Here is a 12,791-nt window from a genome sequence, read left to right on the forward strand (position 1 = left end):
GTACATACATAGCGAAATTTTGTTCATCTAAGTTTTTTCTACTTTGTCTTGGTATCTAGGTTGCTAAGCCATTGCTGTAACTTTCTCGAATCAATACCAATTATAATAGTGGTTAAAATGACATGGCGAATTCTGTCGCCGAAATCAGGTCGCCAAGTTTATCTCGTGGAAATTAATCTACCTTTCTGCAAAAATAAGTCGTTCGTTACTGAACCTAACAAGCGTCGATTAAGTTGAGTTTAGAAGTCGATAACATATGAACAGCATTATTGAATAACTTGAGTTCGACAATGATTGGAAGATCATGTTCATAAACCTGATTTCGACGACAGTTACTGCAGGTGTGTTTTTAGATGTATATACATAGCTAAAATTTGTTCATCTTAGTTTTTGTTACTTTTTTTGGTATCTAGGTTGGTAAGCCATTGCTGTAACTTTCTCGAATCAATACCAATTATAATAGTGGTTAAAATGACATGGCGAATTCTGTCGCCGAAATCAGGTCGCCAAGTTTATCGCGTGGAACTTAATCTACCTTTCAGCCAAAATAAGTCATTCGTTACTGAACCTAACAATCGTCGATTAAGTTGAGTTTAGAAGTCGATAACATATGAACAGCATTATTGAATAACATGAGTACGACATTGATTGGAAGATCATGTTCATAAACCTGATTTCGACGACAGTTATTGCAGATGTGTTTTTAGATGTACATACATAGCGAAATTTTGTTCATCTAAGTTTTTTCTACTTTGTCTTGGTATCTAGGTTGCTAAGCCATTGCTGTATCATTTTCGAATCAATACCAATTATAATAGTGGTTAAAATGACATGGCGAATTCTGTAGCCGAAATCAGGTCGGCAAGTTTATCTCGTGGAAATTAATCTACCTTTCAGCCAAAATAAGTCGTTCGTTACTGAACCTAACAATCGTCGATTAAGTTTGGTTTATAAGTCGATAACATATGAACAGCATTATTGAATAACTTGAGTACGACATTGATTGGAAGATCATGATCATAAACCTGATTTCGACGACAGTCATTGCAGATGTATTTTTGGGAGTATGTACAAAACTGAAATTAGTTTATTTACATTTTTGGTACTTTGTCTTGGTATCTAGGTTCGTAAGCCATTGCTGTATCTTTCTCGAATCAATACCAATTATAATAGTGGTTAAAATGACATGGCGAATTCTGTCGCCGAAATCAGGTCGCCAAGTTTATCTCGTGGAAATTAATCTACCTTTCTGCCAAAATAAGTCGTTCGTTACTGAACCTAACAAGCGTCGATTAAGTTGAGTTTAGAAGTCGATAACATATGAACAGCATTATTGAATAACTTGAGTTCGACAATGATTGGAAGATCATGTTCATAAACCTGATTTCGACGACAGTTACTGCAGATGTGTTTTTAGATGTATATACATAGCTAAAATTTGTTCATCTAAGTTTTTTCTACTTTGTCTTGGTATCTAGGTTCGTAAGCCATTGCTGTATCTTTCTCGAATCAATACCAATTATAATAGTGGTTAAAATGACATGGCGAATTCTGTCGCCGAAATCAGGTCGGCAAGTTTATCTCGTGGAAATTAATCTACCTTTCAGCCAAAATAAGTCGTTCGTTACTGAACCTAACAAGCGTCGAATAAGTTGAGTTTAGAAGTCGATAACATATGAACAGCATTATTGAATAACTTGAGTACGACATTGATTGGAAGATCATGTTCATAAACCTGATTTCGACGACAGTTATTGCAGATGTATTTTTAGATGTACATACATAGCGAAATTTTGTTCATCTAAGTTTTTTCTACATTGTCTTGGTATCTAGGTTGGTAAGCCATTGCTTTAACTTTCTCGAATCAATACCAATTATAATAGTGGTTTAAATGACATGGCGAATTCTGTCGCCGAAATCAGGTCGCCAAGTTTATCTCGTGGAAATTAATCTACCTTTCAGCCAAAATAAGTCGTTCGTTACTGAACCTAACAATCGTCGATTAAGTTGAGTTTAGAAGTCGATAACATATGAACAGCATTATTGAATAACTTGAGTACGACATTGATTGGAAGATCATGTTCATAAACCTGATTTCGACGACAGTTATTGCAGATGTGTTTTTAGATGTACATACATAGCGAAATTTTGTTCATCTAAGTTTTTTCTACTTTGTCTTGGTATCTAGGTTGCTAAGCCATTGCTGTAACTTTCTCGAATCAATACCAATTATAATAGTGGTTAAAATGACATGGCGAATTCTGTCTCCGAAATCAGGTCGCCAAGTTTATCTCGTGGAAATTAATCTACCTTTCAGCCAAAATAAGTCGTTCGTTACTGAACCTAACAATCGTCGATTAAGTTTGGTTTAGAAGTCGATAACATATGAACAGCATTATTGAATAACTTGAGTACGACATTGATTGGAAGATCATGTTCAAAACACAAGTTTATCTCGTGGAAATTAATCTACCTTTCAGCCAAAATAAGTCGTTCGTTACTGAACCTAACAAGCGTCGATTAAGTTGAGTTTAGAAGATGATAACATATGAACAGCATTATTGAATATCTTGAGTACGACATTGATTGGAAGATCATGTTCATAAACCTGATTTCGACGACAGTTATTGCAGATGTGTTTTTAGATGTACATACATAGCGAAATTTTGTTCATCTAAGTTTTTTCTACTTTGTCTTGGTATCTAGGTTGCTAAGCCATTGCTGTAACTTTCTCGAATCAATACCAATTATAATAGTGGTTAAAATGACATGGCGAATTCTGTCGCCGAAATCAGGTCGCCAAGTTTATCTCGTGGAAATTAATCTACCTTTCTGCAAAAATAAGTCGTTCGTTACTGAACCTAACAAGCGTCGATTAAGTTGAGTTTAGAAGTCGATAACATATGAACAGCATTATTGAATAACTTGAGTTCGACAATGATTGGAAGATCATGTTCATAAACCTGATTTCGACGACAGTTACTGCAGGTGTGTTTTTAGATGTATATACATAGCTAAAATTTGTTCATCTAAGTTTTTGTTACTTTTTTTGGTATCTAGATTGGTAAGCCATTGCTGTAACTTTCTCGAATCAATACCAATTATAATAGTGGTTAAAATGACATGGCGAATTCTGTCGCCGAAATCAGGTCGCCAAGTTTATCGCGTGGAACTTAATCTACCTTTCAGCCAAAATAAGTCATTCGTTACTGAACCTAACAATCGTCGATTAAGTTGAGTTTAGAAGTCGATAACATATGAACAGCATTATTGAATAACATGAGTACGACATTGATTGGAAGATCATGTTCATAAACCTGATTTCGACGACAGTTATTGCAGATGTGTTTTTAGATGTACATACATAGCGAAATTTTGTTCATCTAAGTTTTTTCTACTTTGTCTTGGTATCTAGGTTGCTAAGCCATTGCTGTAACTTTCTCGAATCAATACCAATTATAATAGTGGTTAAAATGACATGGCGAATTCTGTCTCCGAAATCAGATCGCCAAGTTTATCTCGTGGAAATTAATCTACCTTTCAGCCAAAATAAGTCGTTCGTTACTGAACCTAACAATCGTCGATTAAGTTTGGTTTAGAAGTCGATAACATATGAACAGCATTATTGAATAACTTGAGTACGACATTGATTGGAAGATCATGTTCAAAACACAAGTTTATCTCGTGGAAATTAATCTACCTTTCAGCCAAAATAAGTCGTTCGTTACTGAACCTAACAATCGCCGATTAAGTTGAGTTTAGAAGATGATAACATATGAACAGCATTATTGAATAACTTGAGTACGACATTGATTGGAAGATCATGTTCATAAACCTGATTTCGACGACAGTTATTGCAGATGTGTTTTTAGATGTATATACATAGCTAAAAGTTGTTCATCTCAGTTTTTGTTACTTTGTTTGGTATCTAGGTTGGTAAGCCATTGCTGTATCATTTTCGAATCAATACCAATTATAATAGTGGTTAAAATGACATGGCGAATTCTGTCGCCGAAATCAGGTCGGCAAGTTTATCTCGTGGAAATTAATCTACCTTTCAGCCAAAATAAGTCGTTCGTTACTGAACCTAACAAGCGTCGAATAAGTTGAGTTTAGAAGTCGATAACATATGAACAGCATTATTGAATAACTTGAGTACGACATTGATTGGAAGATCATGTTCATAAACCTGATTTCGACGACAGTCATTGCAGATGTATTTTTGGGAGTATGTACAAAACTGAAATTAGTTTATTTACATTTTAGGTACTTTGTCTTGGTATCTAGGTTCGTAAGCCATTGCTGTATCTTTCTCGAATCAATACCAATTATAATAGTGGTTAAAATGACATGGCGAATTCTGTCGCCGAAATCAGGTCGCCAAGTTTATCTCGTGGAAATTAATCTACCTTTCTGCCAAAATAAGTCGTTCGTTACTGAACCTAACAAGCGTCGATTAAGTTGAGTTTAGAAGTCGATAACATATGAACAGCATTATTGAATAACTTGAGTTCGACAATGATTGGAAGATCATGTTCATAAACCTGATTTCGACGACAGTTACTGCAGATGTGTTTTTAGATGTATATACATAGCTAAAATTTGTTCATCTAAGTTTTTTCTACTTTGTCTTGGTATCTAGGTTCGTAAGCCATTGCTGTATCTTTCTCGAATCAATACCAATTATAATAGTGGTTAAAATGACATGGCGAATTCTGTCGCCGAAATCAGGTCGGCAAGTTTATCTCGTGGAAATTAATCTACCTTTCAGCCAAAATAAGTCGTTCGTTACTGAACCTAACAAGCGTCGAATAAGTTGAGTTTAGAAGTCGATAACATATGAACAGCATTATTGAATAACTTGAGTACGACATTGATTGGAAGATCATGTTCATAAACCTGATTTCGACGACAGTTATTGCAGATGTATTTTTAGATGTACATACATAGCGAAATTTTGTTCATCTAAGTTTTTTCTACATTGTCTTGGTATCTAGGTTGGTAAGCCATTGCTGTATCTTTCTCGAATCAATACCAATTATAATAGTGGTTAAAATGACATGGCGAATTCTGTCGCCGAAATCAGGTCGGCAAGTTTATCTCGTGGAAATTAATCTACCTTTCAGCCAAAATAAGTCGTTCGTTACTGAACCTAACAAGCGTCGAATAAGTTGAGTTTAGAAGTCGATAACATATGAACAGCATTATTGAATAACTTGAGTACGACATTGATTGGAAGATCATGTTCATAAACCTGATTTCGACGACAGTTATTGCAGATGTATTTTTAGATGTACATACATAGCGAAATTTTGTTCATCTAAGTTTTTTCTACATTGTCTTGGTATCTAGGTTGGTAAGCCATTGCTTTAACTTTCTCGAATCAATACCAATTATAATAGTGGTTTAAATGACATGGCGAATTCTGTCGCCGAAATCAGGTCGCCAAGTTTATCTCGTGGAAATTAATCTACCTTTCAGCCAAAATAAGTCGTTCGTTACTGAACCTAACAATCGTCGATTAAGTTGAGTTTAGAAGTCGATAACATATGAACAGCATTATTGAATAACTTGAGTACGACATTGATTGGAAGATCATGTTCATAAACCTGATTTCGACGACAGTTATTGCAGATGTGTTTTTAGATGTACATACATAGCGAAATTTTGTTCATCTAAGTTTTTTCTACTTTGTCTTGGTATCTAGGTTGCTAAGCCATTGCTGTAACTTTCTCGAATCAATACCAATTATAATAGTGGTTAAAATGACATGGCGAATTCTGTCTCCGAAATCAGGTCGCCAAGTTTATCTCGTGGAAATTAATCTACCTTTCAGCCAAAATAAGTCGTTCGTTACTGAACCTAACAATCGTCGATTAAGTTTGGTTTAGAAGTCGATAACATATGAACAGCATTATTGAATAACTTGAGTACGACATTGATTGGAAGATCATGTTCAAAACACAAGTTTATCTCGTGGAAATTAATCTACCTTTCAGCCAAAATAAGTCGTTCGTTACTGAACCTAACAATCGCCGATTAAGTTGAGTTTAGAAGATGATAACATATGAACAGCATTATTGAATAACTTGAGTACGACATTGATTGGAAGATCATGTTCATAAACCTGATTTCGACGACAGTTATTGCAGATGTGTTTTTAGATGTATATACATAGCTAAAAGTTGTTCATCTCAGTTTTTGTTACTTTGTTTGGTATCTAGGTTGGTAAGCCATTGCTGTATCATTTTCGAATCAATACCAATTATAATAGTGGTTAAAATGACATGGCGAATTCTGTCGCCGAAATCAGGTCGGCAAGTTTATCTCGTGGAAATTAATCTACCTTTCAGCCAAAATAAGTCGTTCGTTACTGAACCTAACAAGCGTCGAATAAGTTGAGTTTAGAAGTCGATAACATATGAACAGCATTATTGAATAACTTGAGTACGACATTGATTGGAAGATCATGTTCATAAACCTGATTTCGACGACAGTCATTGCAGATGTATTTTTGGGAGTATGTACAAAACTGAAATTAGTTTATTTACATTTTAGGTACTTTGTCTTGGTATCTAGGTTCGTAAGCCATTGCTGTATCTTTCTCGAATCAATACCAATTATAATAGTGGTTAAAATGACATGGCGAATTCTGTCGCCGAAATCAGGTCGCCAAGTTTATCTCGTGGAAATTAATCTACCTTTCTGCCAAAATAAGTCGTTCGTTACTGAACCTAACAAGCGTCGATTAAGTTGAGTTTAGAAGTCGATAACATATGAACAGCATTATTGAATAACTTGAGTTCGACAATGATTGGAAGATCATGTTCATAAACCTGATTTCGACGACAGTTACTGCAGATGTGTTTTTAGATGTATATACATAGCTAAAATTTGTTCATCTAAGTTTTTTCTACTTTGTCTTGGTATCTAGGTTCGTAAGCCATTGCTGTATCTTTCTCGAATCAATACCAATTATAATAGTGGTTAAAATGACATGGCGAATTCTGTCGCCGAAATCAGGTCGGCAAGTTTATCTCGTGGAAATTAATCTACCTTTCAGCCAAAATAAGTCGTTCGTTACTGAACCTAACAAGCGTCGAATAAGTTGAGTTTAGAAGTCGATAACATATGAACAGCATTATTGAATAACTTGAGTACGACATTGATTGGAAGATCATGTTCATAAACCTGATTTCGACGACAGTTATTGCAGATGTATTTTTAGATGTACATACATAGCGAAATTTTGTTCATCTAAGTTTTTTCTACATTGTCTTGGTATCTAGGTTGGTAAGCCATTGCTTTAACTTTCTCGAATCAATACCAATTATAATAGTGGTTTAAATGACATGGCGAATTCTGTCGCCGAAATCAGGTCGCCAAGTTTATCTCGTGGAAATTAATCTACCTTTCAGCCAAAATAAGTCGTTCGTTACTGAACCTAACAATCGTCGATTAAGTTGAGTTTAGAAGTCGATAACATATGAACAGCATTATTGAATAACTTGAGTACGACATTGATTGGAAGATCATGTTCATAAACCTGATTTCGACGACAGTTATTGCAGATGTGTTTTTAGATGTACATACATAGCGAAATTTTGTTCATCTAAGTTTTTTCTACTTTGTCTTGGTATCTAGGTTGCTAAGCCATTGCTGTAACTTTCTCGAATCAATACCAATTATAATAGTGGTTAAAATGACATGGCGAATTCTGTCTCCGAAATCAGGTCGCCAAGTTTATCTCGTGGAAATTAATCTACCTTTCAGCCAAAATAAGTCGTTCGTTACTGAACCTAACAATCGCCGATTAAGTTGAGTTTAGAAGTCGATAACATATGAACAGCATTATTGAATAACTTGAGTTCGACAATGATTGGAAGATCATGTTCATAAACCTGATTTCGACGACAGTTATTGCAGATGTGTTTTTAGATGTATATACATAGCTAAAATTTGTTCATCTTAGTTTTTGTTACTTTGTTTGGTATCTAGGTTGGTAAGCCATTGCTGTATCATTTTCGAATCAATACCAATTATAATAGTGGTTAAAATGACATGGCGAATTCTGTCGCCGAAATCAGGTCGCCAAGTTTATCTCGTGGAAATTAATCTACCTTTCAGGTTCGGTACTGAACCTCACAATCATCGTTGGAGTTGAGTTTAGAAGTTGATAACATATGAACAGCATTATTGAAAAACTTTAGTTCGACAATGATTGGAAGATCATGTTCATAAACCTGATTTCGATGACAGTTATTGCAGATGTGTTTTTAGATGTATATACATAGCTAAAATTTGTTCATCTTAGTTTTTTTTACTTTGTTTGGTATCTAGGTTGAAAAGCGATTGCTGTATCTTTCTCGAATCAATACCAATTATAATAGTGGTTTAAATGACATGGCGAATTCAGTCGCCGAAATCAGGTGGCCAAGTTTATCTCGTGGAAATTAATCTACCTTTCAGCCAAAATAAGTCGTTCGTTACTGAACCTAACAAGCGTCGATTAAGTTGAGTTTAGAAGTCGATAACATATGAACAGCATTATTGAATAACTTGAGTACGACATTGATTGGAAGATCATGTTCATAAACCTGATTCGACGATAGTTATTGCAGATGTGTTTTTAGATATATATACATAGCGAAATTTTGTTCATCTAAGTTTTTTCTACTTTGTCTTGGTATCTAGGTTCGTAAGCCATTGCTGTATCTTTCTCGAATCAATACCAATTATAATAGTGATTAAAATGACATGGTGAATTCTGTCGCCGAAAACAGGTCGCCACGTTTATCTCGTGGAAATTAATCTACCTTTCAGGTTCGGTACTGAACCTCACAATCATCGCTGGAGTTGAGTTTAGAAGTTGATAACATATGAACAGCTTTATTGAAAAACTTGAGTACGACATTGATTGGAAGATCATGTTCAAAACACAAGTTTATATCGTGGAAATTAATCTACCTTTCAGCCAAAATAAGTCGTTCGTTACTGAACCTAACAATCGTCAATTAAGTTGAGTATAGAAGTCGATAACATATGAACAGCATTATTGAATAACTTGAGTTCGACAATGATTGGAAGATCATGTTCGTAAACCTGATTTCGATGACAGTTATTGCAGATGTGTTTTTAGATGTATATACATAGCTAAAATTTGTTCATCTTAGTTTTTGTTACTTTGTTTGGTATCTAGGTTGGTAAGTCATTGCTGTATCTTTTTCGAATCAATACCAATTATCATACTGATTGAAATCACATGCCGACATCTGTCGCCGCAATCAGTTCGTTACAATTATTACGAGGAAAATAATTCTCTGACAAATCAGAAAAAATAATTTATTGTATTAACCTCTCATATATCGATTATGTGGACTTTACTAGTTAATTTATTAATGTGAAAATGACAAAGATGATGGAAAATCTCTTTCATTACTTGTATTTTCACGGACTCATCGATTTTTTATGACAAAGTTCTTTGTTATCGAAAACTTTATAATGTACGGTATTGTTAATTTTTGACAGTTGGTCAGTACGAAATTTGATTGATCTCGTTTCATACATTCTATTAATAATCTCATCCTACTTCAAATAACGGGTCGTATGTTGAAATAACTTCACCTTTATCATGGGAATATTAATATGCCGACAGTCTGAAATGCCCTTAAAATATTATTTGGAAGACAAATCTTTCAAAGTACTCATACTGATGTCTGCATAAGTTTGTGTCATGTCTGCATAAGTATCGTCCCACTTATGAAACCGATCGTACAATTTATTATTTACTTATTATTTATCTTATGCGTGTGTAAGAAGGGTTGGGTATATAAATCATCAATTATATAATATATATATATATATATATCAGTTTCTAAATTCTTTAGCATTATAATCATCGTAATCTGGTCGTCACGTCTATTATGGGAAGAATTATTTACCGACAGTCTGCAACGTCTGCATAAGTATGGTTCGGATGGTAAAGTTTCCAATGTCATTATGCGTACGTCCGCATAAGTTGGTATCATGTCTTCATAAATTTCGTCTGTATCATGCGGACGTCCGCATAATTTTCATCCGACTTATGCGGACGTCCGCATATTTTTTATCCGACTTATGAGGACGTCCGCATAATTTTTATCCGACTTATGCGGACTTCTGCATAAGTTTCGTCCAACTTATGCAGACACATCCACATAAGTCGGGATGTATGTATAATTTACTAAATATTGAATTTATCCATTTCTAATTTGTTTAACATAATAAAATTTCCATAACTATAATACAGATTAGATTTTGAACCATTCACGCATGTCAAAAGATAATTTTTTTTTTCGTCCGCATAAGTATACTTTTATCGACATATATATATATATATATATATATATATATATATATATATATATATATATATATATATATATATATATATATATATATATATATATATATATATATATATAATATGTAAAATATATAAAAACGGTGTTCAATATAAAATTTTACCACGATGTTAAAATACAATGAATATATTATTCACATTTTGGTTTAGAAATTATTGTTGTTATCTTACGTTATATTTTGTCTTCATATGAATTTTCAAAACCAATTGAGTTAAATAATGAACCTTTATCATTATATATCATCTTCAAAATATTCACATAATTTGATTACATTGTTTTGTTAGTTCTGAAAATATCAGGCATTTTAATTATAAATTCAACAAAAAGAAATAACAACGTATTACTTTTTACAATATTATAATTTTGTTTAAAAGGATTTACTTTATACATTTTTTGAACATCTTTGAATTACTTTTCTTAACATGTCTTACCGAAATCATCATTCCCATTTTCATTCAATCCATTGTTGTTTTGGGAATCATCATTCGTAACGGAAACATTACACATAAAAAAATTGCATATATCTATAGGTTGTTAATAAATAATAGCAACATAATTTATTTATGTATTTTGTCCATTTTGTTTTCTAAACAAATAGTTAAAACTGGCGAATGTTGAATCAAGCATTTTGTAACAGAAAATTTTCCATTAATCCAATGCCTATGAGATAATAAAACAAATAGGTCAAACGTGTATTGAAAATATTTACAAGTACAATACCGAAGTAAAATTGCAAAGTTGTACAAACAATTAGACTTCCAATGAGGATATTTTCTAATTTTGTTTTCATGGTTTTTAGTTAAATCATATTTCCAACTTACGTGATTCATTCAACTTCAAATATTTTTTAGGAGGAGATCCGTCAGGCATCAAACCAACATAAACAAGGGTTTGACATCGCATGTTCATTTTTTTCATCAAATTGATTTCTTAGGTCGTTATTCTTATTTGAGACATGAGATACTTTACTTTACTTGTGAAATTATCTTCAGCTTCTTCGAATATTAAATTCGATGAACAATTCTCTTTATTACTACTATCGTAAAAATATTTTTTGTGTCGAAGTTTCTGGTTTTTCTTATCTTATTCTTCATGGATTATTTGTTCATGAACCGAGTCAATATCACCGTCGCTATAGCTAAGAACCAACTCTTCTTTGCTCTTTGCTACTCTATAACTATCTGAAATTATTCGTTGTTATTAATGAATCTATAAATTTTAAAAATATATTCTTATTGAATAAAATTAACTGTTGTATTAAAGGTTTGTAAAAGCAAGATTTTGTTACACCCCGAAGGAAAAATGAAAAAAAAAACCGTTTAAATTTAATCATAAGAAACAAAATCATTTTTTTTCTCGCTTTTAGTGAACTATTGTTTCATTACTAACAGTGAAAAAGCAATCAAAGTAAAATTCTACACTAGGAAACCCCTAATGCAAGTATCTAACCGCTGATTCTGTCAGAAAGCTTTTTATAAAAGTTTTTCCACAAACACAAATAGCAAAAACAGACGAAATCAACATATGACACGGGAGTATGAGCTAGATGTAAATCAACTATGTTACGAACGAATATTAGGAAGAGTAGATCATAATTCCTCCACACATCAAAAACCAAAACTCTGTAACTTGGAATGCACTGAGGTGAAGATATGAAAAACCCGTCACCACAAAATAGTCGAGATGGAATAAAGATTACACTACTCCTTTTCTTTCACACTTATCACATCCATAGTTGACCCTTTCTTCTTATATTTTCTCCTATGAAAATCCAGTATGTTCTCCGTCGACTGCAACTGTCTCACTTCAACATATACTGAATGTTACATTCTCTCCTTCAAAACTCTCCCTCCCTACTTCCACTCTCTAAAAATCATAGCCAAGGTAAAACTAACTTTCTTCGAGGAAAATTGTCAATAAAAGGGAGTGAAAACCTGAACATGGAGCTCTTCTGCACGACCTCTCATTCGAGTCTCATGAAGTCTTGCGAACTTTCTAATTCACCTACGTCAAAATTCAATTGTTCTTTTTTTTCTGTATAAAACAAGAAATAAATTCTGCAGTTTATGTTGAGATATAAACGCTTTTATTCATTTAAATCTCACTAATAACTGATCCTTCGATAAACTTGTACTGCTATGATTGGCTGTGAATGGCATACTCTTGCAAGAATGTAGCACTCTCGTACTACAGGCATTTATACAGTGTGACACAAAAACCACAACATCAACAGCGAGAAGCCTAAGATGCAGTTGCCCACTAAGCCAGTGATAGAGCCTGTAGGACGAGAACAATCTCACCGAGTACAAGAAGTTTTCCAAGTATACCGCAAGGTATGAGAGCTAATGACTCTCATTACCTGAGATTAAATTTTGTATTCTTCATCCT

General features: G+C 33.5%; 1 protein-coding gene across 2 annotated transcripts in view; it reads right to left on the reverse strand.

Moving 5' to 3' along the window:
* Nucleotides 1-12,791, reverse strand: part of LOC131666700 (S-phase kinase-associated protein 1) — a 397,249-nt gene that overhangs the window by 281,874 nt on the left and 102,584 nt on the right. Inside the window, exon 2 of one of the 2 annotated variants that reach the window (XM_058939561.1) lies at nt 11,225-11,584. The exons of the other annotated variant lie outside the window; for it this stretch is intronic. Coding sequence (XP_058795544.1) covers nt 11,225-11,233 — 9 coding nt within the window. The 5' untranslated portion in view covers nt 11,234-11,584. The remainder of the gene's footprint in view (nt 1-11,224; nt 11,585-12,791) is intronic. 2 annotated transcript variants of the gene reach the window in all.

The sequence above is a fragment of the Phymastichus coffea genome, unplaced genomic scaffold, assembly GCF_024137745.1.
Source record: "Phymastichus coffea isolate CEN01 unplaced genomic scaffold, Cenicafe_Pcof_1.1 PCOF00004, whole genome shotgun sequence".
NCBI classification, from domain to species: domain Eukaryota; kingdom Metazoa; phylum Arthropoda; class Insecta; order Hymenoptera; family Eulophidae; genus Phymastichus; species Phymastichus coffea.